The sequence below is a fragment of the Ambystoma mexicanum genome, chromosome 1q (assembly GCF_040938575.1).
Source record: "Ambystoma mexicanum isolate Mex_15411 chromosome 1q, UKY_AmexF1_1, whole genome shotgun sequence".
Classification (NCBI taxonomy): Eukaryota; Metazoa; Chordata; class Amphibia; order Caudata; family Ambystomatidae; genus Ambystoma; species Ambystoma mexicanum.
This window is the reverse complement of record NC_090922.1, coordinates 1,502,204,540-1,502,232,279: the sequence shown is the minus strand read 5'-3', so window position 1 is coordinate 1,502,232,279 and position 27,740 is coordinate 1,502,204,540. Positions and strand designations below refer to the sequence as shown.

The window sequence follows — 27,740 nt, the reverse complement described above, 5'->3', positions numbered from 1 at the left end:
ATGCACATTGAGCCTCTGGCAGCGCTGGAGCAGGTGCAGGCAGAGACGGGCATTGAGATTCCGGCAGTGCCTGAGCAGGAGCGGGTGCAGATGGAGATGCACATTGAGCCTCTGGCAGCGCTGGAGCAGGTGCAGGCAGAGACGTGCATTGAGATTCCAGCAGTGCCTGAGCAGGAGCGTGTGCAGATGGAGGGACGTGCATTGAGATTCCGGCAGTGCCTGAGCAGGAGCGGGTGCAGATGGAGATGCACATTGAGCCTCTGGCAGCGCTGGAGCAGGTGCAGGCAGAGACGGGCATTGAGATTCCGGCAGTGCCTGAGCAGGAGCGGGTGCAGATGGAGATGCACATTGAGCCTCTGGCAGCGCTGGAGCAGGTGCAGGCAGAGACGTGCATTGAGATTCCAGCAGTGCCTGAGCAGGAGCGTGTGCAGATGGAGGGACGTGCATTGAGATTCCAGCAGTGCTTGAGCAGGATCGGGTGCAGATGGAGATGCACATTGAGCCTTTGGCAGCGCCCGAGCAGGTGCAGGCAGAGACGTGCATTGAGATTCCAGCAGTGCCTGAGCAGGAGCGTGTGCAGATGGAGGGACGTGCGTTGAGATTCCGGCAGTGCCTGAGCAGGAGCGGGTGCAGATGGAGATGCACATTGAGCCTCTGGCAGCGCTGGAGCAGGTGCAGGCAGAGACGGGCATTGAGATTCCGGCAGTGCCTGAGCAGGAGCGGATGCAGATGGAGGGACGTGCATTGAGATTCCGGCAGTGCCTGAGCAGGAGCGGGTGCAGATGGAGATGCACATTGAGCCTTTGGCAGCGCCTGAGCAGGTGCAGGGAGAGAAGTGCATTGAGATTCCGGCAGTGCCTGAGCAGGCGCGGGTGCAGATGGAGATGCACATTGAGCCTTTGGCAGCGCCTGAGCAGGTGCAGGCAGAGACGTGCATTGAGATTCCAGCAGTGCCTGAGCAGGAGCGTGTGCAGATGGAGGGACGTGCATTGAGATTCCGGCAGTGCCTGAGCAGGAGCGGGTGCAGATGGAGATGCACATTGAGCCTCTGGCAGCGCTGGAGCAGGTGCAGGAAGAGACGGGCATTGAGATTCCGGCAGTGCCTGAGCAGGAGCGGGTGCAGATGGAGATGCACATTGAGCCTCTGGCAGCGCTGGAGCAGGTGCAGGCAGAGACGGGCATTGAGATTCCGGCAGTGCCTGAGCAGGAGCGGGTGCAGATGGAGATGCACATTGAGCCTCTGGCAGCGCTGGAGCAGGTGCAGGCAGAGACGTGCATTGAGATTCCAGCAGTGCCTGAGCAGGAGCGTGTGCAGATGGAGGGACGTGCATTGAGATTCCGGCAGTGCCTGAGCAGGAGCGGGTGCAGATGGAGATGCACATTGAGCCTCTGGCAGCGCTGGAGCAGGTGCAGGCAGAGACGGGCATTGAGATTCCGGCAGTGCCTGAGCAGGAGCGGGTGCAGATGGAGATGCACATTGAGCCTCTGGCAGCGCTGGAGCAGGTGCAGGCAGAGACGGGCATTGAGATTCCGGCAGTGCCTGAGCAGGCGCGGGTGCAGATGGAGATGCACATTGAGCCTCTGGCAGCGCTGGAGCAGGTGCAGGCAGAGACGGGCATTGAGATTCCGGCAGTGCCTGAGCAGGAGCGGATGCAGATGGAGGGACGTGCATTGAGATTCCGGCAGTGCCTGAGCAGGAGCGGGTGCAGATGGAGATGCACATTGAGCCTCTGGCAGCGCTGGAGCAGGTGCAGGCAGAGACGGGCATTGAGATTCCGGCAGTGCCTGAGCAGGAGCGGGTGCAGATGGATATGCACATTGAGCCTCTGGCAGCGCTGGAGCAGGTGCAGGCAGAGACGGGCATTGAGATTCCGGCAGTGCCTGAGCAGGAGCGGGTGCAGATGGAGATGCACATTGAGCCTCTGGCAGCGCTGGAGCAGGTGCAGGCAGAGACGGGCATTGAGATTCCGGCAGTGCTCGAGTAGGAGCGGGTGCAGATGGAGATGTTCATGGAGCCTCTGGCAGCACCTGAGCAGGTGCAGGGAGAGAAGTGCATTGAGATTCCGGCAGTGCTCGAGTAGGAGCGGGTGCAGATGGAGGGATGTGCATTGAGATTCCGGCAGTGCCTGAGCAGGAGCGGGCGCAGATGGAGATGTTCATTGAGCCTCTGGCAGCGCCCAGGCAGGTTCAGAGAGAGACGTGCATTGAGATTCCGGCAGTGCCTGAGTAGGAGCGGGTGCAGATGGAGATGCACATTGAGTCTCCGGCTTCGCCCAGAATTTGATGCGTTGCCCGGCGCTGCAGATAATGCGCCCGGCATTTGATGCGTTGATCCGCTGCCCCATATTACGCTCACGTCTGTCACTGCGCACTGCGACGGTCATCTTGAAGTCAGTGTAAGGAACTCATGGTGGCAACAGTAAAGACAGACACAAGTAAGCACAGGTCAAGGGTGTTGAACAATAAATGCAGGGTGGAAAAACGCATAAGCTAAATCTAAAATGGGAGCAAGCGTCAGCCATCAAATAAATAAATGAGGCAGTCCAAGTGGCGTTGTGTCAAAAGAAAAGGGCCTATTCTAAGAAAAACCTATTGCCAAGTCCTTACAACTAATTATAGAAAGAGCGTGGTGTAATAAGGAAGCATACACTGCAGGTGAGTGAAGGTTCTTTATTGGTAACCAGCCTGAGCCAGCAGTACTCCGCCTACACAGCACCTCTTCACCCCAGCTTCTAACGGCTCTTCATAGAATCTGCCATCTGAACAGAAGTAAACATAACATCAGAGATGGGGTGGAATTCTACAAGGTAGAATTCCACTCAAGAGCAAAAGACACTTTACAACACTTCTCCCCCCTTTACCCACAACTGACAGCACAACAACTGCACACACACATGGCTACACACGCTACCACATCACACACCAACAAGCAACACACACATTCACCACAACACATAATGAGAGCCAAAATGCAGCTCAAGGAGGGGAAGAAAGATAAGAACCAGAACAAGGACCTTAAAGCAGCTCAAAGAGGGAAACATATGAACAAGTACTAACGAACTATGGCACCCAAAACATAATCATTGTACTTAGAAGGAACCTTCCTCGCCCTGACAGGATGAGCATTAGCCTGGACAGAGACAGACGGCCCAGTAAGGGAGGATGCCTCCTCATCATGTTCACACACCGGAACAAGAGCAGTTCCACAATTGTGAGAAGGGGCCAGCATAGAAGGCACCTTATCAGCAGTCTCCCCATAATTAGAAGGGCATGGCAAGGGACACTCGGCCATCGCCCCAGCATCTCCGACAGCGCAATCAGGCTTCCCCCACGCACCACCAGCAGAATCCATTTTGACCTTGTCTACCACAACCACACGCCTGAGACTCCATCTGGAGGCATCAAGTTTGGCTACCCACGACCACACTTGACAACTAAACGTGGTTTCATATACTTGCTGAGTCCCTTCGCTGCAAACCTGGGATTCTTGATCTGGTCCCAATCGCCCACCTTGACTGGCAAGGGCTTCCTGCGGGCCAGTTGTTCCTGCAGAAAACGCCGTTGCCTACACCGTACTCTATCTAAGACTTCTTGCATATCCACTTGTGATTGAACCCCACCACCCAGGGCAGGGAATCTCAATTTGGAGCCAGGTTTCCTCCCTCGCATCAACTCGAAAGGAGAATGACCAGTGTAAACGGAAGGACTAAGTCTATATGCTTTAAGTGACTCTGATAGTACTCTCCCCCAGGGAAGACCATTGGCAAGTGTCATGATGCCTACCCCCGGAGCACCAGGCCACGCCCAGCACCCCCGGAAGCAGGCATCATGCCCTCGGGTAAAAGCCCAGCGGCCCCTTATAGGGGCTCTTCGGACTCAGTCCTGGCGCCTTTGGCGCCAGGCTCATGTTGGACATCAGTCCTGGCGCCATAGGCGCCAGGCTCATAAAGGGAGGTGTTTTGTGCACTTACCTGATGCAGACCATGCTGCACGCTTCAGGCCTCCCTGAGACCTGAAAGGGACTATTTTTTCATAGGGACTATTTTTTCACTCGGGCGTGGCCAGGGAAGGATGCATACCTAGTTGGGGAAGGATACATACCTGGGACTTCTTTGGAGGCTATTTAAGCCACGACCAGACAGCAGCTCATGCTTTGTGTTGTTCTGCTTCCTGCAGCTTAACGCTCACCGTGTCTGCTCCTGCTCCTGGACTCCAGCCACGCCCGCCTCGTACCTGGAAGACCTGCAAGGAAGGAAGAGAAGAGAAAGGTGAAAACCAAGGACTATTTCAAACTTCTTACCTGCATCCGGAATCTTCTCGCCAGCATCCCTGAAGAAACACTTCCATTTAAAAGCATTGCGTTGCTCGCTGCAGCGCCACGCTTCACTCACCTGTCCTCGAGACATCTCCCAGCTCCATCGCGGCTGTCAGCATCGGACGCCACATCTCTGCACCTAGGGGAGAGAGGAAGAAACAAAAGGTGAGCAGAAGGAACACAGAAGGAAAGCCCGATTAACAGCCATAATACTTACCGGCTTTTCTTCCACATTTCGGGTCGGCGCCGCCCGTTGGCAGGTACCGTACCCCGGCCCCTATGGGGAAAGGACAAGAGACATTTCTGGGGAATGATGAGGACATTTAGAGGGATCGCCCTTATAACTACTCACCTCGGCAGTTTAACCCCTCGACGCATCGCCTTCATTCTGCACCTGAAATAAAGGACAGATCACAGGTTAGAAAGACAACATAAAGGGGGCCTCACTTGAACTTTCATACTTACGGCGCATCGCTCAGGAAAGTCAAGCGGATTTTTCCAGCGCCATTCTGAAAACCAGTGAAGTAACTGGACGAACGCGCGCCCCTGCACCAGAAGCAGGATGGAGAGTTCATCCTTCCAAACCATAAGGTGAGCTTAAACCGGGGTTTGGAGGAAGTTAGAGAGGAACGAAGGGGGAAAGGGGGGAGCTAGCATACTATTCTGCAGACTGTTAATCCCCTTTCTCATCTGCAGAAGGATATCCCTACGGGCCAGGCAAGCACGATTTGGAGGTCCTGTCCAATTGGTGTTCCGGGTCCTGCGCATCACGCTAGAAGAGGCCACAGCAATCCAGACTAGACCAGCGCCCCGTGGGAACCAGGTGAGCGTTACAGCAAGGGCCAACTGGACCGCACCCTTGACAAAACGATTCATGCGTTCTACCAGACCATTAGCCTGTGCGTTATATATAACGCAACCCTATGATGACGTATAACAAGATCACGCAAAAACTTTTGCATGTAGTCCGACACAAACTGGGCAGCATTATCGGTTGCAAACCCCGCAGGCACGCCTTCCCTGTCAAACGCCGCAGAGAGGAACTCCACCACTTTCTGGGCAGTAACCGTAGCCAAAGCTGTGGCCTCAACCCATCGGGACGTGTAATCCACCAAAACCACAATAAATCTTAGACCCCCCCCAATGAATCTACGGGGCCCATTATGTCAAGCGCCACCTTGGACCATACTTCACGGGGCACTTCCACAGGATAAATGGGTTGGGGAGTAGGAACTTTGCTCTTGTCACTAGTGGAACAGGCCGCACGATCCTTCACCACATCCTCCACATCAGCGTCCATTCGGGGCCACCAATACTCTTCTCTGAGCCTCCTCTTGGTCATGGACCTTCCAACATGCCCCTCGTGGGCCAAATCAACAAGCTTCCCCCTAAGGGAACAAGGAGGAACCAACCTCCGATCTCTGGCCACACCCCATGGACCTACAGACAATTCCTCCCACACGTGACTATACAGTTTAGACAACGCAGAACCAACAACCCCACTACTGAGCGCAGTCTTTATTTCCATCAATTCAGGATCAGCTGAACATTCTGCACCCCATTCCAACTCCGACACAGCCGGCACCATATTCGCAACCAAGGTTCAATCATCGCCCACTACATCGACAAAATCAGACCTCGGAAACCGCGACAGGCAATCCGCTACCGCGTTCCTCGCTCCCGGGACATATTCAACCTTGAAATTGAACTCCGCCACATCGGCCATCCACCTCATAATCCTTGAAGACACATGGGACAACCCCTTAGTCATCAACATGTGCACCAAAGGTTTGTGGTCAGTGCGCAAGGTGTATTCAATTCCCCACAGGAAGGTCCTAAAATATTTAGAGGCCCACACAGCAGCCAGTGCCTCTCTCTCTGACAGCGTACCTGCCTTCAGCCTCTCTGAGCACTATGGATGCGAAGGCGATAGGCCGAAGCTCGCCCTCCACCCTCTGCTCCAAGGCAGCACCTATGCCATACTCACTCGCATCCACAGTGAGATAAGTTTTCCTGGCCGGTATAAAGGAACCCAAGGACGGGGCTTGCTCAATCTCCTCCTTCAACCTGAGAAATTCCATTTGGCACTGGTCTGACCATGCAAAATGCACACCCTTCTTCAGCAACAACCTCATACCAACAGTCTTGTCGGCATACGAAGGAACAAATCTACTGTAGTACTCTGCGAGACCCATGAAGGATCTCAACTGATCTTTGTTTGCTGGGGCCGGTGCATTCTTCAACACTTTTACCAACTCTGCCCTAGGATGAATACCTTGGGCATCTAACGAATGTCCCAAATAGGTCGCACTGGGAAAGCCAACCCGGCACTTGCAAAGTTTGAGAGTGAGACCACAATCCCTCAAGACACACATCACCTCCAGAACCCTAACATCATGTTCAGCTCGCGATTTACCCCATACCAAAATGTCATCCTGGAAACATTCTACCCCCCGAATGCCCCCAAAAAGTTTCTGCATTGTCCTCTAGAAAAACCGCAGCTGCGGAGGCCAAGCCAAAGGGCATCCTACAAAAACGGAAGGTGCCAAAAGGGGTGACAAAGGATGTAAGCGGGCGAGATTCCACATGCAGATCTATCTGATGATAGGCAAAAGAAAGATCAAAAGTAGAAAAGCAGGAAGCCCCAGACACCCGGGAAAGCATCTCATTGATGTTGGGCAGGGGTGTCTGTCAACCCAAATACTTGAGTTTAGATCTCTGAGATCTACGCACATCCTCATTCCTCCATCACCCTTGCATGGCAGTACTACCGGGGCCAACCATTCTGAACACTCTACTTCCTCTATGACCCCAGACTCCTTGAGTCTGCAACTCTTCCTTTAAAGCATCACGAGCCATGATCGGAACTCTTCTGACTTTGTGTACAACAGGCACAAAACCTTTCTTGAGAACTATCTTGTGTGCAAAACCCTTCAATTTGCCCAACTTTGAAGTAAAAACTGAGGGAAACTTGCTCTCCAAAAACTTCAGCTGTGATTCCCACAGGCAATATGGCACAGTCATTCTCCTCAAATACACTCATCACAGGGACAGGTTTCCCCGGTCTAATTTGCAGCTCCAGGGCAGCTTGTTCGTCCCAACCCACTACAGGGTCACCTTTTGTGAGCCACATACAACTTACCCCTAGCCATTCTGCCTTCAAACTCTAAATCAGCCCATTCAAACCCTAAAACTTTTATGGGCACTCGCCCATAGGCACACAGGTTTATATCAGAAGAGGAGAGTTCAGACACCTTCTTGTGGAACTTGGACTCGTATAGTTCAGGGGATTTCATAGTGTATGGGGAACCTGTGTCCACCATCATCTCTAACGGAACGCCATTGACCATGAGCGTTGCTCAAGCTCTCTTCTTGCAGCTCCCCACACTCAACAATGTCCCTTCAGGCACACCTCCTTCACCCCTGTCAGAACAACCCATGTACCCCACTATCGTCACATCATCATCATCATCATCATCATCATTCAGGTCCACCATTTTGACGGACCCCTTAGTGGAGGCAACGCCCCTGTACATGCGGACATAATGTCCCTTGGCTTTGCATTTCCTGCAGTCCACATTGGTAGCAGGACATTCCTTTGCACCCGCTGCATGACCTCACCAACCACACCGCTTGCACTGTTCCTTCGATGAGGGTCCTGCTCTGCCATCCTTGTTCCTCACTTTGGCCTCAACAGTCCTACGGGGGAATCACAGGATGCACAGCTTCCCCTTTATCAGCCATTTCCCTCACACTCTTCCTAGATGCTTCAATTGTGCGGGCAATCTGACTTTTTCTAGGGGTCGGTCTTTTTCAATCCATAGTCTCTCCCTGACACGTACATCACACGTGCGCATCATTACTTGGTCACGGATGTACTCATCGACGGTACCAGTGAACTTGCATGTTGCAATCAAAGTGCGTAGGGCAGTCACATAAGCATCTATACCCTCACAGGAGCCTTAAGCCCTCGAGAAGAAACTGTACCTCTCAAGAACAACATTGGCCCTCTTGCCAAATCGCACTTCCAACTTGCCCAAAGCTGTCTCATAAGCGAGCACCACTGCTGGTGCTACATCACCACCCTCACTGCCTTCAGCCTGGGCAGCGGGGGCAGCGTGCACATTGGGGCCGGGTAGGTGCCTGAATACCCTGAGGCCCTCAGTGCCCAAACAATTGAGCAACGCTGCCTCCTCATCATCCGTGAATTTTGCACCACCCGCGGCTCTAAGGTACACTTTGAAGGTGTCCACCCACAAGTCCCACACAATAGGCAGCTCCCCCGGACTGGCCAAGGATGCAGGTGGCGGACGTGCATTATTGTGCTGCATGTTGAGAAGGGGGAAGTGAGACAGGCTTGTAATCAACCAATATCCACTGTGCAACCTTATAATGAATTAGTATCCACTGTGTAGCCTCCTTGTGTGCCTGGCGAAGCAACCAATGCTGTAGTGTCACTGTACAATACAACATACTTTGAGCAAAGACAGAGATGTGGCCAGGATACAGTCACGGGACACTTGGAAGACCCACACAGGGTTAATTCTGTCTCTGAACGGCTGGAGGGAACGCCCCTTGGCAGGAAGCAGAAGAGAGGCGCCTTGCATTTAGTCCTGCCCTCCTCCAGCCGGCGTCAATATCCGTTAAGGGAACGGGGGCGGCGGACACGGGCTTGACCTGGCCCCCAGCCCCGCTCGCCGCGCAGGGCAGACACGCGCCGGAAAACAGGTATCCCTTCCCTTCTCACCTGCTGTCAGAGGAGGCACCGCGTTCAACCCCGGCCGGGGAGCACAGGCTGGGAGCACGTCGGCTGTCCTGATGCCGACGTGTGCAGAGGGCCTCCCTTCCACGGGACAACAGACGCTGCAGCCCACGGACGAACTGGCAGGGGCTGGGAAATGCTGCTCCTCCCAGCTGATTCCGGACAGGTAACTCGATGCGGACAGCGTCGGCGGGAGGGCTCACCTCCACACGGCCCCCCGCTCCTCCTCCAGAGCAGGCACTCTCCCAAAGGCGAAAAGAGGAATGTAGGCAACTGCTGGCAGCTGCAAAGGCAACGTGGGTCAGAGGCTGGTAACTCTCGTCGCCAGTGTAATAAGGAAGGATACACTGCAGGTGAGTGAAGGTCCTTTATTGGTAACCAGCCTGAGCCAGCAGTACTCAGCCTACGGCTCTTCATAGAATCTCCCATCTGAAGAGAAGTAAACATGACATCAGAAATGGGATGGAATTCTACGAGGTAGAATTCCACCCAAGAGCAAAAAGACACTTTACAACACGTGGGATAGGGTTTCAATAAAGAAAAGAAGTGTTCCAAATAATAAGTCAGGATGCGATTGCTAGGGGTCTACCTTCCTGACGTTTTCAGCACGGGACAGGGTGGGACCTTTGAGCACAGCACACACTCCAGCTTTCTCAGCACGAGCCGGCAGTATCGTTCCAGCTATCCGGTTCTTCGATGGAAAAGTCTCTTTGTATTAAAAAGTCTGTTGCCTTCGAGGTCTGATATATCCAACAAAAAAAGTTATTTTCCACAGTTCACATTGGGTGATGGCTTCACTCCCGGATCCCCTTTCTCACGGGTGCCGCCCCTTCATGTATCGAAGTCAACGAATCAATTGAACAGTGCCTTTCACAATTAACTTTGGGTGATGATTTTTCACCGCTTGATCTCGCTCGTCCGGGCTCGGACCCACCTGACAAGGGAGACCATTCACTTCCCCTCATCTTCCAATACCTCTTACTTTCACGAGTTTCAATGTCTTTTTAAACAGTACTTCAGGATTTGTTTCTGATTGTCAGCTTCCCTCGTTCTTGTTCACTCGTGCCAAATTACTACAAACCGTTTACTGTACTTCAGGACTTTGTACTTCGTCTTGCTAGCATGCCTGCACCGGGTTCACTTCTTGCCAACTTTAACACACTGTTCATATGCCTATTTCATCAAGCAGGATTAATTTCTCATTGCTTCGCAATCATCTGTAGGTCAAAGACTTTTGACGGTACAGAAGATTTTACAAGTCCCTGTATGACCACTTTGACCTCTTTTCGCCTCTTCCTGAGGGATTCTGGTTACAGTAGTTTCTACTTTCGGGTAATCGCCCAGAGTTTCCTACTTGAGCACCCACGTGGTGCCGTACTCCTCTGTTGGTGGAATCCCCCCCCCCCGTTCCTCAATCGTATCTTTTAAAAGTTCAAATTAGCCTTTGGCGACTTTTCGTTCCACACAGTTCAGTTTCTTATTGATTCTCCCCTCGACTCACCGGCTCTGATGAACCGCTTGCCTTTGTCTTTATCCTTTGAGTCAAGGTCGGTACCTCCTAGACCAGCGCCCTTCCCTGGCTTGATCAGCGGAGGAGGGTCTTGTGTACCGTAGTCCTCTGCTGCAACACACGCTGGCTATTGTTCGCAGTCTTATATTTTCTACAGAGGTTTCACTGGCCTTGAGATGAAAGGCCAAGGTTACTTCTCTCCTTGTCACCCTCTCGTTATTCACCGTCTTTCGCCTCCTCTTGAACTGTCGTGCTGAGTTAGCTCTCACGTTGTTCGGTCTGCCTTGCTTGTCCTGTGCTCTTGTGCGGAAAGGAAAGGACTGTCAAGTGTGTGTGATTTTGGTCAATTGCCTGACTTTGCCTAACCTTTAGTTTGGCACATGTCGGGTGAACAGTTCTAAAATTAGTCTGTTGTATTTTGTTTAGTGCAAAGGTGTTTGTGCCGGGAAAGTGGGGGGGGAAGTTGGAGTGTTTGAATATTCTACAGGGTAGAATGGAGAAAAGGTATTTTCGGAAGAGTGAGAATGGTGGGGTTTGTGAGACAAACAAAGACCAGAGTTCTTATTGTGACCTGAATTTGGGGAATTGTGGGATTGATAGTTGTTAACGCAGATTTAGAGTTCGGATAGGGATTCTGGGATATATACCTTTCGGGTGCAACCAGGTTTGGGACTTTAGAGAATTGGTTATGTACGGAGGAGTTGTATCTGGGCAGGAAGGTTTCATTGGGAGGAAGTGAGGCAGAGGCATTATAACCTATAAAGATCTGAGGGATCTCGTCCTACTCTCCTTTTTCCTCTCTGGTGCTATACCGCGTTTCCCCAGGGGCACTTCACCGAGCACACCCCTAGGTTGCCCTACCCAGGTGATCCTCCATCGCTTGTCCACCCCAACGGTTGGGATCTGAGCGCGCCAGCCCTTTCCTGGCCACCTGAATAAGAGATTCTCGAGGTCTGCTCGGGAGAATACTCGGGCTTCTCACATCAGGCATGCAGAATAAGTGCCTGCTGCTATCGGTGGGGTGGCCATTAATGAGTCAGGCGTGAACTACAAAATGTGTTACAGGACCCAAATGGGCCTGATTAGTGCAGGATATTCATGCGTAATAAACAAACTTGCATGTTCTAAAAGATCTATAAGAAATTTGTATACAAAAAACATGAGGAGTTCAAACTGAAAATTATAAATGTTTCGCCACAATGTCTCCCTAACATGGGAGAACCAACCATCAAGTGGTCAAATTGGAAAGAGAATTTCCTAAATTACGTGCTCACTGCACACGGACCATCATTTAGTATGGAACGAAAAGAGCACTTCAAATAGATTGTATCCTCCCACGTATTACTCATCTTTGATATATCCAAGTCTGAATGCAGGTTGCTTTGGAATTTTCTTTTCATAGGGTCGAGTGTCGTGTAGCGTCTTGGTGTTCGGAGCAGAGACCATAGGTCTGGCGAGGGAACGACAAAGAGGATGTCGGTGAGGGTTTGCCTGGATGAGGCACTGGTATAGCTATCGGCGATGGCGAGGCCTGGGTAGGAGACGAGGATGTCCTTTTTAAACCTCTTCCTACCAGATTTAGTGAGGAGAGCAGGATAGTCGATAGAGAAGCAGTTAGAAAAGATAGATCCAGAAAACACCATAGAGTAGGAAGGGAGAGGAGAGAAGAGGAAGGGGGTGCAAGGTGGGTGGGTGCAGGGAGCACACTAGGGAAGGACACAGAGAGAGGTGCAAGCAGACGAGACAAAGAGAAACGAGACAGCAGTAGACCATTGAACAAGACGACAGGAGCTCAGACAATAGTATAACAGTTTGGTAGAAGAATGCTTAGCTAAGAACGCAAAATCAAAAAACAGCACTACTTTCACAATGTGGTTTAAACACCAGAGGAAAAGCACACCTACGTCAGAGTCCTGTATAGTGGGGGGAAAAGGCCTAGGTTTCCCAATGCAGGGTAAATACTTTCACTAATGTCACAGCGCTAATAGTCACAATATTAATCTACTATAGGTAAGGTTGCTATGTGGCAGGGTTTTCAGGGTAGAGTGAAGGCTGCTGGTTGACGGCTGGCCACTGGCTTCCCCTGCTGACACCTGCCGACACTAGCTAGAGCTGCCACTGTGGGAGACACCCTTTGCCTTGAGGTCCTTAGCCGTACGAGCTGCAACGGGCAGAGAGCTCCCTGGGGGAGGTTAGTGAAGACCAAGGAATGGGCTAATCTGGCACAGGTGGCAGACTGGGAGGAGGGGGAACTAGGAAGTGCAGTGGGATCGGGCGGCCTCGCTGAGAAAAACGGGCAGGAGGTACCACAAAGGAGGCTGAAGTAATCGAGGCCCAGGAGGGTCTTGGAAATGTTTAAACACTCACCTGCTTTACACAGAGATAAAGGCAGGTAAGCCCTCTCCCAAATCCCCATCCGTTACCCTGTCCGAAAGAAAGTCATTTTTGGAATCAAGGGCGGTTTCCCCTGAGAGAAAGCATTCGAAACATCGGAGATGATCGATGTCCAGTTCACAATGCTCGTCGTCCTCTTAACAAGAAGAGTAAGAAACGTCATCACAGGTCCTAGTTGTCGTTTTCCTCTCCCAAAAAATATCCTTCCCGAAGAAAACTTGGCTCCTGCGAAATGGGAAAACTTCCACTTTAAAATACTTGATATGTTTTTCAGAGGCATGCTCCTCTGAATGCCTCTCCCAAGGAGTCAGGAAAACAACGCCACCCCTCAGCATCTGACAAAATCTGAAGGGAGTCTCATGTGTCTTTCGTGCTCACTTCAGATCCTGGGAAGAGAGGTTCCTCGACGCAAGTCGAGCGAGTCGTCACCGACACATAAGAAAAAGCCAAGGTCTACCCCCTCGAGGCCTTCATCTCCGTTATCGATGCCTTTATTGAAGGTTTGGAGAAAAGGCTGATAGCCTGGAGAAGCTTCTAGAGCTGCAGCTAAATCATTAGGGGTGGCGTTCAAACCACCTCAACCTTCAGGTCAAGGATGGAGTGGAAGTACTTTTCCTTTCTATTCTTCCGTCTGTAGAGGAAGAGGACTGTTCTCACAAAGGAGTCAGGCGAGAGCTCCTCGTGGCGGCAGAGGAAGAGGGGGATAGAACTCCCCACGCAACACCTGCAGTTACCCTCTGCTGCATGTGGAGCAGCAAAATGACTCCCACACCCACAAGTCTGTGGTAGGAGGCAGACTGTCAAATCATCTGCGGAGTTGGCGACGCAGAACTTCAGATGCAGGGGTAGCAGGTGGTTACTGCCTTCCATTCCTAAAGAAACCTCCCAATTGCACCCCGAAAGCCTTCTTTGGGTCCCTATTCGCTCATCCTGTTGGAGAAAGGTGCAATAGAACTGTTACCTGTGGAGGAGAGAAACCAGGGTTGGTACTCTACATACTTCATGATTCACAAAAAGGACGGAGGAGGGGGACCCTTCTTGGACTTGAGATGCATGAACAAGTTCCTCATTGGACCTTCAGGATGCTTACTTTTATATGCCAATCCATCAGACGCATAGAAAGTACTTGAGGTTCACGGTTGGCAGTTCTCATTATCAGTTTTGGGCACTGACATTCAGGTTCACCTCAGCCCGATGGTCTTTACCAAGCTTATGACAGTGGTGGCAGCAAGCTTAAGGAGGGAGGGGATTCACATCTACCCTTACCTGGATGACTGGTTGATCAGGGCTGGTTCTCCGGAACAGTCCCAGCGTCATCTCAGTCGCACTTACCACTTCCTCCATGAGCTGGGCTTCTCCCTGAACTTCAAGAAGTCCCACTCGACACCGTCACAGAAGCTTCAATGTATTGAAGCAGTCCTGCATTCAGCCTCGGGAAAAGCTTCACGACCCTAGTTAAGGTTTCAACATCTCTTGCAGATGGTCCCAAAATTCCAGAGTGCCCAACATCTTCCGGCCTACGACGTCCTAAGGTTGCTGGGCTTCATGGCATCCTGCATTTTTCTGGTGCCAGAAGCCCGTCTCAGAATGAGATCCCTTCAGTGGGCTCTCAGATCCCAGTGGTCGTAATTCTCCTGCAGAATGACGGACCTTCTTTAGGTCCCGACAAACGTCACCCAGGATCTCCTGTGGTAGGCCAGCCGTGAAAATGTAATGAGGGGAGAACCGTTTTGGAAACCATGGCCGGAGATGATGGTTGTGACGGAGGGCTCCCTCACAGGATGCTGTGCACATCTAAGAGATCTTTCAATAAGTGGACACTGGTCTCAGTTGTAGTCCAGACTCCATATCCACCTTTTTAGAGCTGAGGGCAATCAGACTAGCACTGATGGTCTTCCTGCCTTCAATTTGGGGGAAATGTGTCCTGATAATGACAGACAACAGTTTCCATGCACTACCTGAACGAGACGGGGTGTGGGGGTCACTACCCTTATGCAGAGAAGCAATTCAGCTCGGGTTCTATGCACTTAGAGAAGGTTATACTTCTGGCAGTTCATCTAGCTGGAGAAAAGAACACAGTGGTGTTTGATCTAAGCAGGCAGAACACTATCTGTGTGAGTTGGAGTTGACCCGAGAAGTACTTCTGGAGATCTTCTCCCTTTGGGGAACTGCTCAAGTTGATCTGCTTGCGACTGGAAGTGTGAACTGTTCTGCTCCAGGGAATTTCCACAAAGAGGAGCTCTAGAGGACGCCTTTGTGGTGGACTGGGAGTTTCCACTTCTGTAAGCATTACCGTCAGTTCCCAGTCATTCCTCATGTCATCAGGAGGTAGAGGACGTTTGGCAAAACCATGATCTTCATTGCTCTGGATTGGGCCAGGAGAACATGGTACCTGAACCTTCTAGAAATGGCCATCTGCCCTCCAATTGGTCTTCCCCAAAGAGAGGACCTACTCTCGCAAGAGGGAAGTCACATTCTTCACCCAGAGATCAGAACTCTCAATCTTCGCGCCTGGTGTCTGAAAGGGTGAGATATAAGGATTTGGACCTTCCGGAAGACGTGATGGAGGTGTTGCTTTCGGCAAGAAGACCAGCCACTAAATCCCTGTACTGCTGCTGCTAGGTGCAAGGAAAAGAAACTTGATCCATACACATGTAAACTTCCCCATGTTCTATTAATCCTTTCTGGGTTGCAAGTGGCCACGGTGAAGGGCTGCTTAGCGCCACTGTCAATCTTTAAGAGATCTCCAGATGAGGGGTCGTAGTTTAAATTGCTGATTGTGGTACAATTTCATACTCCCTTCATCATGCCATCATGGGACGTTAATCATGTACTAAGATGTTTTATGGGAGCTCCTTTTAAGCTCTTACATTCGTGTCCTTTAAGAATGCTTACTATGATGACTGCCTTTTTAGTAGCTATCACATCTACCCGCAGGGTAAGTGAGCTACAAGCCCTTTCTTCTAAACCACCTTTCACATCCTTTTTCAAGGACAAGTTGGTGCTTAGCGTACAATCATTTCTTCCGAAATTTGGGTCATTTTCTCCTTGCACAGTGTGAGTTTTGCCAACTTTTCATCCTCCTCCTCACCTGTCAAGAGGAGAGGTTTCATCGTCTGGACCCCAAAAATTAAGCTAATACATCACATGGACAGCAAATGTACGTCAGGATGACCAGCCCTGTATTGGTTACACTGGACAAAAATTAGTCTTGACGGTCAAAAAATAAAAACATTCTCTAGATGGATTGTCGTGTGCATAACCGAATGCTATTCTCTGGCAGGCAAAGATTTGCCCGAAGGTTTGAAGGCTCATTTCACTAGAAGGGTGGCTGCTTCCTCAGCTCCGGAAAGATGTGTGCCAATGCAGGTTTGCAGAGCGGCAACCAGGTCGTCCCTTAATACTTTCAATACATTTTACTGTGTAGATTCTTTATCCGGAGAGGAAGACAAATTTGACAAAGCTGAACATTTATTTAGCATTTGTTGCGCGCGCCAAACCCGTAGGTATCTGGGCGCTGGAAAGCAGGTAAAACACATTGCAGGGTTAACACGGGCAACAATGGAAAACAGTGGTTTTGCATAAATCATAATATGAATATTTACAGTCATAAGATATTTACATATAAAATAATCCTGCTGGTACATTATCAGTAGTGTTTACATGTGCAACCTTATTAACATAGGTAGTTTGCAATGACGTAGAGCAGATGTATTCACAGAAGCATATTGTATAAGGATGGAACTGTAAGCATTAAGGAACAGAGGTTACACATTGGAGGTGAAGAACCAGTCTTTGAGTTTTCTGCGGAATGAGGTCTGGGAGGGGTCAGATCTAATGTCTAGAGATAGCGTCCCTCAGCCTTTGTCCTCGACACTCACCCCTAAAACAAACTGCTTTGGGAGTCTCAACGATGAGAAATACTTGGGCGGACACAATCCATTTAATGAACATGTTCCTTGCCCACGATAATGTTCTTTCGACTGGATGTTCCTCCCACATAATCCTCTTCATCCGCCCATCTATTCCCTCTTGCTTACTTAGAATTTCCGTGTCTTCCACCTTCCTTTTTTGCAATGTCAAGATTGTCTTCTCCTATGACTCAGCAAATTAAAGGGAGGGGGAATATAACTGCTTATGCACGACGCTCGACCCTATGAAAAATAATTCCAAAGCAACCTGCAAGCCGACTTGGATATATCAAAGATGAGGACTACATGGGAGGAGCATCCAGTCGAATGAAGGTTACCACGGGTAAGTAATTTGTTCTTCTCATGCACTGCCTCTGTTTTGAAGGGCGGAGGATTGCTAAAAGGTTGCCTGAATTGGCCATTGGAGAAGGAGACAGACTAGAAAGTACGGGCGGAAACACCCTAAAAGCATATGAGACAAAGGTAAGAAAACGTGATCTTTACTATGATGAGAAGGAAAGACGTATTTTGGAACGCAACTACGTTGGCATGATAGAGCAAGCGCAGGGGGGAGTATGTGGAAGATTTTGTGATGGGATTGCATGAACTGACCAATCGCTGTAATTTGGTGAATCATATAATGAGCACATAAGGGATCAATTTATGCAAAGTGTAAGAGCATGAAGTAAGGGAAGGGATATGGGGAAAAGGAGATCAGTCTGGGTGAGTTTCTGCAGATTGCGAAAGGGATCACACACACAACGTGTGTGAAAGAACTAGAAAATAAGGATAAAGTTATGGAAAAGAAGGGTTGTGCTGTCATAAAGAGTGAAGATCAGAAGATGGAACTCAAACGAGAGAGGAAAATGAAGTATTTGGAGGAGCACACAACACACAGGAAGACCGAAGAGATGGGAATTGGAGTTGTGGCAAAGGGTTGTGAAAGGAGAAGGAAATGAAATGCAGCAGCTTTTCCGATGTGGATGTCAATTCCATTTAGCTAATTTTGTTAAGTGTTCAGGATTGAGTGCTGAATGCAGAAAATGCTGGAAAAAAGGGACACTTTGCAACCTGGGAGAATTTCTCAAAACTAGTGTCAGAGGTGTGTGATGTGATGAGGAAGGTGATGAGGTGTGTGGGGTGGTGGGTGCAACAGGAGGGGTGCCTTTTGCAGTGAGCCAGGTGGGGAGTAGTAGAAAGAAAGGAGGAAAACCACATGATTAGGTCAGAGTAAATGGCATAGCGGTACCAATGTTGGTGGATTCCGGCTCAGACTATACGATTATTGATTGAAAAACCTGGAAAGAGTGTTTTGAAGGGAAAGGCTCAAGGCTGATGAAGCCCATTGTGGGTTCCAAGGCATATGGTCATGTGAGAATTGACATGGTGTGAAAGCAAACTCAAATATCTAGGGTGTTCAACCAAAACGAACAAGTATTTAAAATCTCTGGTGTGGGTGCGTTTACTGGACAAGAGTGGAAAGGGGCAGTTGAGGAGGAATGTCTCAAAATGGTTGAGAAGATTAGAAATGGGCTGAGAGAATAACCTCAGGATGAAGTGCTGAAGCAGTACTGATAGGGTTCCAGAACTCAGGTTGGAGGACACTTTTTTGTGCAAGGGAGGTAAGGTGGTTCCTGCGATGGGTTTAGGTACGATGATTTTGGAGTTGGCAGGCATAAGAGGGGCATTTGGGAATGACCAAGTGTAAAGGAAAACAGGGGGAAGATTGTTGGGGGCCCACAGTCGACGAAGATATAGAAGATCTGGTCAAGGCCTGTGGACGTTGGGAGTCGGATAAATCTGTGAGAAATTAAATCCAGGTTTTAAGACGGCTTGATTTCTCGAATTTGCCATGGAAGTATGTGGCACTTAATGTACTGGGGCCGCTTGCGGGGGAAAGGAGAAGGAAGAAGTACAATTTGAAAACTCTTTGATCTGTATTCCAAGTGGGTAGAGTTGAAGGTAGTGTTTGAAGCAGATTCGAGGGCAGCAGGGAATATTTTGGAAGAAGTATTTCAGAGGGAGGGATTTTCATCTAAAATACTTACAGATAATGGTGTCCAGTTGACTTTGTATTCAGTGGAGTCATTTCTAAGGTGGGGGGTAAGTGATGTACACTATAAGACATCACTCTGCCACCCAGAGCGTGGAATGATGCAGTGAAGCGCTTCATTTGCAATAATGGGCAGGCAATCCACATGGCGGTACACGAGGGTAAAGATTGGGAAGAAGCTGTGCTCAAGAGGGGGTGTGCATATCATCTGGTGCCAGGTGCCACTACAGGGCCTGCACCTTTTTGAAGTGTTGATGAGGGGCCAACCCAACACAGCGGATTGTCCTCCGTGGTTGGGCAGAGACTGTTTTTTGTGGAGTCGGATGAGCAGAGGCCCAGGGAAGAAGTGCAGGGAGAAAAAGGAAATCTGAAGGAAAGGTATGTGATAAAGCATCCCAAGAGACCGGAAGTCCGGCTGGTCAGAGTGTGAGGATAAAGAAGGGAGGGAAGGTCACAAAGGGCGGCAGCAGATTAGATTGTAGGGGTGTATGAAGAGGCAGTGGCGATGTGTCTGCAAGAAAGGGAGACTGGGTAAGTGCGCTGCGAGGATAGCAACTCTGAACAATTTTGGTCAAAAAGCTGCATGTTTGTTCAATTTTGTTAATTCATATTTTCTCATGTGTGTGTGAGGGCATGTGTCTGTCTGTGGGGTGAGTGAAAATGGAAGTGGGAGATGTTATATCTGGCTGAGAGTCATGTGAGATATAGGAGATGGGGTTGCAGAGGCTAGGACCCTGCAGAGTGATGGAACTCTAGAATGCAATCTCGAGTTCCAGGGAAGGGAGCTGGACTAAGAGCAGGAGGGATGAGATGACCGGGGGAGTTGTTTTACCCATTCCTTGGGAAAGAAACCGCCGTTTCCTGAGAAAGTATACTCGGTGTGGACGTTTACCTTTATGATGGATTTCACACGATTCTTCTCCAGAGCAATGGCCTTGGCAGAGGACAAAAGTGCAGATGGCCGTGTAGCCATCTTGATTGATAAGGCATCAGATTACTGATTAAATCTGCATGACAGCTAGAGTACTTTACTATCGTAAGTGCACACGATTCTTATCCAGAGCAATGGCATGAGCAGAGGTCAAAAGTGAAGATGTCTGTTCTTGTTATCAAAGTACCGATTATAAATCCCTGGAGTAAAAAGGAGAAGACGGCTGGCTTGTTATGCGTTGACTTTGCAGAAGTCTGCGATTCTTCGTGTTGCTAGAAACTGCTGGGTGTCCTTACGTGGCTACCAAATAATCGGTGGTGTTAACTTCTTCCTCGTGAATCATGCAAACATATTTCTGTAACACTGTCCCTTTATTCGGGGAGAAATGTATCTGAATTAAAGCAAGTTTCTGGCAACTAATATTGGGGAAATAGACACTGCCTTTGATCTGGGTACCTTTCACTTTCTTGAGAAAGATTGCAAATTTGCTTCCATCCACAGGATCTGTTTTAAAAATGTGGTTATCACAGACTTGCCCCATTTTGTTGTGGATGTATCCGTTGTCCCCGCCAGTAAAGCTGGTGAGGAATTTGCTTTCTTTCGTTTTGGCTGCACATGTGCCTGAAAGACTAACTTCTGGAGGTTGCTTTCTTCCAAAGAACGCGTTTTTCTGTTTGCCAACGGTCACTTTTGGTGCCAACTCTGCTTTGGGGTTTACATTGCCTGGCACTGCACATTCTGTTCATTTTCTTCCCTAATCAATTTGAATATTTGCTTAGCATGTACGGGCGAGCCAGAAGTCTGTGGCTCAGTCAGATGCAGGAGAGTTCTCTCTGCTTTCCTTCTGTCCCGCTGCTAGATAAAACCACATACAATATACATTGCTATATGGACTAGAACCAATGTGGGCTCCTTGTTAAGCTGTTTAGGAATATGTGTGCAATGTGTTAAGAAATATATTTAATTTGTTTAATATAGAATAATTTATGAAGATAAATAATAAAATAATTTGAAAGCATCTGTGTTCCAGATTTTCTTTAATGTGCAGCTAATTATGTTCTCTTTCCCCGTAGATATGTAAATACCCTATTGAAGATAATTCCCCAGGTCCTGGCCCTACAGGACCAGCTCCGCCAGTCGGTGCAGAGTGGGGACATGGAGACGTCGCATGGCCTCTGCCGGATAGCCGTTGCTCTGGGAGAGAACCATTCCCGGTGAGTGTTTGGAATAAGAATGGGAGTGTATTGGCAGGGGTGTCAAGGCAGCAGCCTTGTGGGGCGATTTCAAGCCTAACACCAGTGTGGCCATGTGCATATATTTCTCTTATTGAGCACATTGCGATCGGGCTCCTTAATGGCCAGTTTTGATAAGCCATTTTCTGAGGCATGGGCAGGCAAACTCATCGACACCTGCAGAGCCTCAACACTTGAAGATCAGTTGGCAACCATAATCCTACTTGACTTCTTTGCAGCATTCACCAATGTCAAGCAGCACATTTTAATCTCCCACCTATAAGGTGGATAAGTGTCAGGAATAAAATACCTCCTGACGGGACACAGCCAACCGGTCTGTCTTTGCCGCCCCCAATAAAGCAGTAGATGCACGATGTGGGATTCTTTACGAGTCCTTCCATTCCACCCGAATGTAACCATTTACCATGATAACCATTTACCTTTGAGCACCTTCCTGATGTATGTGGACAATGGCCAGACCCAGCTTGGGAGGAATGAAGAGTCTGGGAACCTTTACAGCACCTCCACCTGCCTCAGCCATTTTCGTTTGTCTAAACGGTACAAAGACTAAGTGGCTTTGGTTGAAAGGCATCCTGATATCCCCTTACGACGATCCACTGACCCCTAAATCAAGAGGTTATGAACCTTGGTTTCCTTTCCAACTCTTGACATTTACTTCTCCCACCAAGCCAGTGCAGTGGTTGAAGGGTCACATGAACATCACAGCTATATCGGAAAGATACTAATTGTACTATAACCCAATCATTAGTGCAGTTCATTAGCACCCCTACCCCTCCCACATTTTACTGCAACTCCCTTTGTGCTGTCCTTCCGAAAAGTCCTATCCTATGACTTCAAAGACTGCAACATAAAGCTGTTGCATTCTCTCGGGACAGAACATCTGCCCTAAAGACCCTTCCATATGGCTCTATGTGGAGCTACGGTTCTTAGTCCAAATCACATGGATCACAGAGAAAGACTGCTCCCCCTACTAGCCCGGCATCCACCACACTGCTGCAGGAAATGTAAGACGGAGGCAGTGAGCCTTAGTGGCAGTTGTAAGTGATTTCAATCCGGCACTTCACCCAAGTCAATGCCTAGCGTGTAATGCTCAACTGAAATCCTTATTTATGTGTCTGAAAGTTCTTTTATTCTGAACGATGTACCACTCATATCTCACCCCTATCCCCCTCCACCCCCTGGTCACACTGAACCAGGTTTCAGGCTGGGTTGAAAAGTTATAATATTTATGTATTCACAATTTTAATCACACTGTTTATGAGTACACAATAATCACCAATGGGGTGATGTAACACTAAGCAATCTCTTTAATCACAAGGTGTAATAGTGAGCAAAACAATTCAGCACAGAAATAATGCTTTGTGTGGGTTCAGATCAAATAGCAATGTGGTTACTATTTCCCCCTGCAGACCCCTCAACCCCCCAATAGACAATGTAAAGAGATAGGAGGAGAGAACAGGTTTTCAGGAATGCAGAATTCAAACAATGTCAATCCCAATTTCCTCCCCAGCAAACACAAGAGAGAAGCGGAATTGATTGGCAAGCTGTCAACATGGTTTTAAAGTATCTTGAGAATGGATTGGGTAAAACACTAAATATGGGCTAAATTGCTGAAATTGTTTAAATTCTTATGGGAGCCGCTTTAGACAGTTGCAGACAAACACTAGCAATGATTTGATACTAATAAGCAATGTGAAAACTTAAAACTGAGGTTGGGTGCAATCAAAAGCTGTTTTACATGTGATAGAATTTCCTAAAACAAAATTTGCGGCAAACCTTTTTGCACACGGTAATCACGATTGCGGGAGACCTATATGGATTTTGCTTCTATAGAAAGCTGAGGATGTTGGCTACAAGCAGAAGTTCAAATTTTGTTTCCAGCATCAACATTGAGGAAGTTATCTGAGATGGGCGCTAGAATGGGAAAACAAGGATGCGCTTTTAAAAGACAAATGGGATTTCTTATACTAGAATATGACTATAGAAAAAGAGAATGCCACACATGAATCTCCACAGTCCTGGCCAGCGACGGTTCACATGGTGGATACCCCTTTCTTTCTGGGATTCAATTTATTTATTCACAATACTAATGATTATGATTTTAGAAAACAAATGAGAGAAATTTAGCGCAAGAAACGCTCTGACAATTCAAAGATACTCCTAACACTACCGGTTATGAATACAAGAGAGAATGGGTTTAAGACAGGGATTACTATGGACAGTACATATGCTAGTGACACAGTTCTATCTGTAGATACTCAGTATATTGGTTTCAAATGGAACCGTCAGGGATTCTGGTTCTGGGACAGACTGCTGGGCACACCGGATTGGACTGGGTCTGCAATGGTTCTGGCCACAGCTAGGCAGAGGACTGGATTGGGTCTGCAATGGTTCTCTGGTCACAGCACAACGGGATTGGATCTTTTGATTCTGGTAATAATTATTTTAGCAGGAAAGCAGTTACAGCACAGCCCGGCTGTTTCTTTTGTTCACCTTTAGTTTTGTGGGATTCTTTCTGGTTCTGGAAATTCAAGGCCTAGTTGAAAATGGTTCAACTAATGGAATGAGCCTTTCTGCTTGCCAAGTTTCTAGAGTCTGGGTCAAGGAAAATTGATGGTTCTCTCGCAGGGTGCTTCGCCAGCAATCGGTTAGTGGGTGAATCTGTGTGTCTTTTTTTCAGTCTGAGCTGTCTCTATTTATGCTTATGATAAAGGGCGGGGTGCTGGTTTTATCCTAAGCGCGCCCCCTTAGGCAGGCGATTGGCTGGAGTCTCTTCTCTCCCTTGACTGGAGAAGAAAACAGGGTATCACTGTGATGATGTGGGTTTGAGTCAGAGAATCCTCCCCTTGTCCCTTTGAACATAAAATCTACTTTTGGTACAATACACATTTACATGTGTGTAATCTTTATAACAACAACATATATAGATTACATTTTTGTGTAGCAGATACTCCTTCAAACCTCGTCGCTGTAGGATCTTGTGTCTGCTTTTGACTGAATTTTGCCCTTTTTGTCCAGACCACAATATCCAGTTTATCAGAAAATGTGTACAAATGTGTGCATTGAATATGGGCATAAGAGTATGAAGTTTTGTGCTTTTGGCATAAATAAATTTGGGGTAAAACCATATTTTCCGCTACTACTTCCCAGAACATCTGAGTTCTGGCGTCTCTCAAAACGTGCATCCAGAAATCACATTAACAATGCTGTTATTTCTATAATTTTCACGATTTTACACAATCATTTAGCAGTCTTTTTTTAAAATATGCTTTTGGCTTCTGTTAAGCAGCAAATGGTGGTTTGTCTCTCCCTCCTTCTCCTGGCAGCTCAGAAGCAGTCTCCTCCCATTTCCTCCAGAGGCCCAGGCCATTTTACGACTCTTCACACTTAGCCTTCCTTTGACTGGAGGAAGTCCATTGTCTTCTTCCTCTGGCAGACCAAATTCTTCCCCCACCCTATAATCACATAGGTGTGATATCCTGGTGGAGAGAAGCAGAAGGGAGATGCCTGGCCTCCGTGGGGAAAGCTGTTGGACTGGTTGGATTGCTTTAGGCAGGCTTAATTTCAATGTCATTCTGTTACATTTATTCCAGATTCTAAACCATGGGATTAAACAGTCACAACCTAGGTTACTCTCAATAACAGGTCACTTAGTTTTCAGACATTAGATTTCAGCTGTACAAGTTTAAATTCTATCATGCAATCTACTGACAGCTGTCATACAGACGGCCATGGGTACTGGGCCCAGATTTTGACAGATTTCACAGGCAGGCACATTTTTGCTGTGAATGTTTTGATGGCAAATTTAGCTTTTCTGGACATTGTATGTTCATAATGATTTCTTGAACTAAGTGACATGTATTACCCAGCAAGAATATTGGATGTTTGATGGTGTTTTGTACCGGCATTTGGCAGTTTCAGTAACCAAGAAAAAGATTTTAAAACAAGATTCTGGATTCCTTTCAGCAAAGCACTGCTTTTCATGCAGGCTCCATTTTTACTTGTTGGGCGGCCCAGTGACATGTTTCAGGAGTGCGCTGTCTGTTCCACCACTGACAACATGCATGGTAGATTTGGCAGCCATCTTTTCATGTTGTAAAGCGCGATTTCCATAGGTTTTGCCGCCATTTTGATAACTCTGGTTAATAAATCCGACACAGTCAAGCAGCAAAGTGACCAGCTGAAAAGACAACTGTTGCCCAGAGCTAGGTTTACGCTATAAAAATATATTAAAATAATGATAAAAGGAAAATATTGTTGTCAAACTATCTAGCTATAGATCTCTCAAGCAGTTCTTGGGGTCGAATCCAATAACAGACAGTTCTGGAAAGTGCTTGAAGCCTCAATTTACATGCACTATTCGGCAAGTGGACACATAGTTTGAGCACACCTCCCTCCTCTGGGCTGTGGGACCCGACCACCAGCTGAATGTTTGGCAGGTCCCATAGAAATCTAACCCTTGCTATCCACTCATCAATGTGGTTGAACAGACACCTAGTCTGTCTTCTACTCCTTGGTGGCTGGCAAGTGTCCAAACAATCCCCCAAAATGGAACTTACACACCGTTGTAAAATACATTTTTAAATAAACACATCATTTTAATAAAAGAAACAAACATTAAGACATTTCTATTATTCACTTAATCATTTCTATTTCATTCAATTTATCCACCGCTTTAGGTCAAAGCTGCACCACTGCAATAATTGATAACTAATTAGCAGCCAAGCAGCTTACCCAGAATTAATCCATTAGGCTAGCGTCAAAGCATCACATATAGCACATCTTTTTGTTATATATGTGACAGCTACAGTGCTCCAAGGCTAGGGACAGGTGTGGACCCAGCACTGCAAGACATGGTAATGAGATATATATATATATATATATATATCTAGAGCAGAAAAAAAATCTTCCGCTCTAGTTAATGGAATATTCCATCTCTGGCAGAAAATGTCACCAGTTAACCAATTCATGTAACACCTTTATCCGCTTGTTACTCATAGTTTCATACATTCGTTTGTGTGTACACATATATCATGCATTTAGTAATTTGTGCCTGTGTACTTAAATGCACACATGCCAAGCTCCAGGCGCATCTCTCTACCGGTACAGAGTTGGGTACCCCCATCCAATATCTCCATATTTTGGCTTCAAAATTATCCAGCCAGGGACTGGCCCATCTGTGCATCATGCTCAGTTTGGACATAGCATTACGTTTCCTTGTGCCAATCCGTTCTCTATAGTCCGGACCAGTGGTAAGCTTGGTAAGCTCCACACCAAGGTATTTGTAGCTGGAAACATGCTCAATGAACCCATAAATAACCAAGGTTGGAAAGGAAAGCTGCTTGTATGATAAGTGCATGACCTTAGTCGTCTTATAATTCATAAGGAGATCTTTGCAGCTCTTCCAAAGTTCTTTTAAGGCCTGCGAATGTACGATCGAATATGGCAAATGGGATTGTCCTTATAATATAATTTGGTTATATGTTTACACCACCTTGCCTCATCAATTACATTACCCAGTGTATTTTTATGGGAGGACATCATTTTATTTATCATTTGCCTATATGTCTTTGTCCTTTGTGGCCAAGTACAAACACTAATTTGCGATCTGACTCTACAAAAGTGACATATCATTTGTAAGCCAGTTTCTCGATTTTCCCCTGGCTTGTCATATCCTATTAGTTATTTCTATGCCCGCTTTATGTAATTCTTTGAGTGTTCATCGTAACAGCCTTTTATAGTTGGTGATTACTGTGTTGTATAAGATTCCTTTTCTTTACAGTACATGTTTACTACCAGTAAAGCCAAACCTTTCGGTAACCTATTTGATCCATTCTGAAATGTCGTCAACACTTCTATCCTCTAATTCCTGGATTATATTGTCGCAGCTAGGTCCTTCATAATCATTGATATTAGCTGTGTTCCATGCCATCCATGTAAACCTGTTACCTTGTTAGTGTCTGGGCACCAATTTTCCTAACTTTGTATGAAACCTTGCTATTGTGTAATTGAAGCATTAACAGAGCATGAACACTATATCAATCAATAATAAAGACTTAGTATGTTACCTTATTAACTCCAAATTTCCAGGTATCTTTACCAGATATGTCACCTGCGACCCTCCGGTTGAAGTGTGTCCTGTATGCACCCTGCAAGTGAAATAAATAACATGACTTGACCAGGATCACACTGCAACTCTGCTGGCCCTCAAGCAGGTCTTGGGATCACCATACAGGACTGGATCCTCAGCAAGGTCCTGTGATCCCAGTGCAGGACTGGGGATCCTCACAGGTCTTGTGGGGGGAAGGGAAGGGTATTTGTATTTGTGTTTGTGTGTGTTATTTTGCACAGTATCAGCATATCTGCAATGGCCATGATTTTGGACTGAGGATTGGGTTTTGCTGCTGAGCAATGCACTCCCTTCTGCCAACGTCCTGGCATACCTTGTTGCCTTCCTCGGAGTCTAACATCTGTTTTCCTTGGCTGCCTGCCCCATTGTTCCTCACTCTGTAGATCTTTGTTGTATCTCAATGATGCTTCGTCCTGAGATATTCTAACTTGTGGCTCCAGCGATTTAGGATCTGATCTTTTTTCTGCAACTGAGAGCGAAT

General features: G+C 47.8%; 1 protein-coding gene across 2 annotated transcripts in view; it reads left to right on the top strand.

Annotated features, from left to right (window-relative positions):
- IPO13 (importin 13) overlaps positions 1–27,740 on the top strand; it is an 848,611-nt gene that overhangs the window by 315,865 nt on the left and 505,006 nt on the right. For both annotated transcript variants that reach the window (XM_069642404.1, XM_069642403.1), the window contains exon 3: positions 20,950–21,090. In XM_069642404.1, the coding sequence (XP_069498505.1) occupies positions 20,950–21,090 (141 nt within the window). The remainder of the gene's footprint in view (positions 1–20,949; positions 21,091–27,740) is intronic.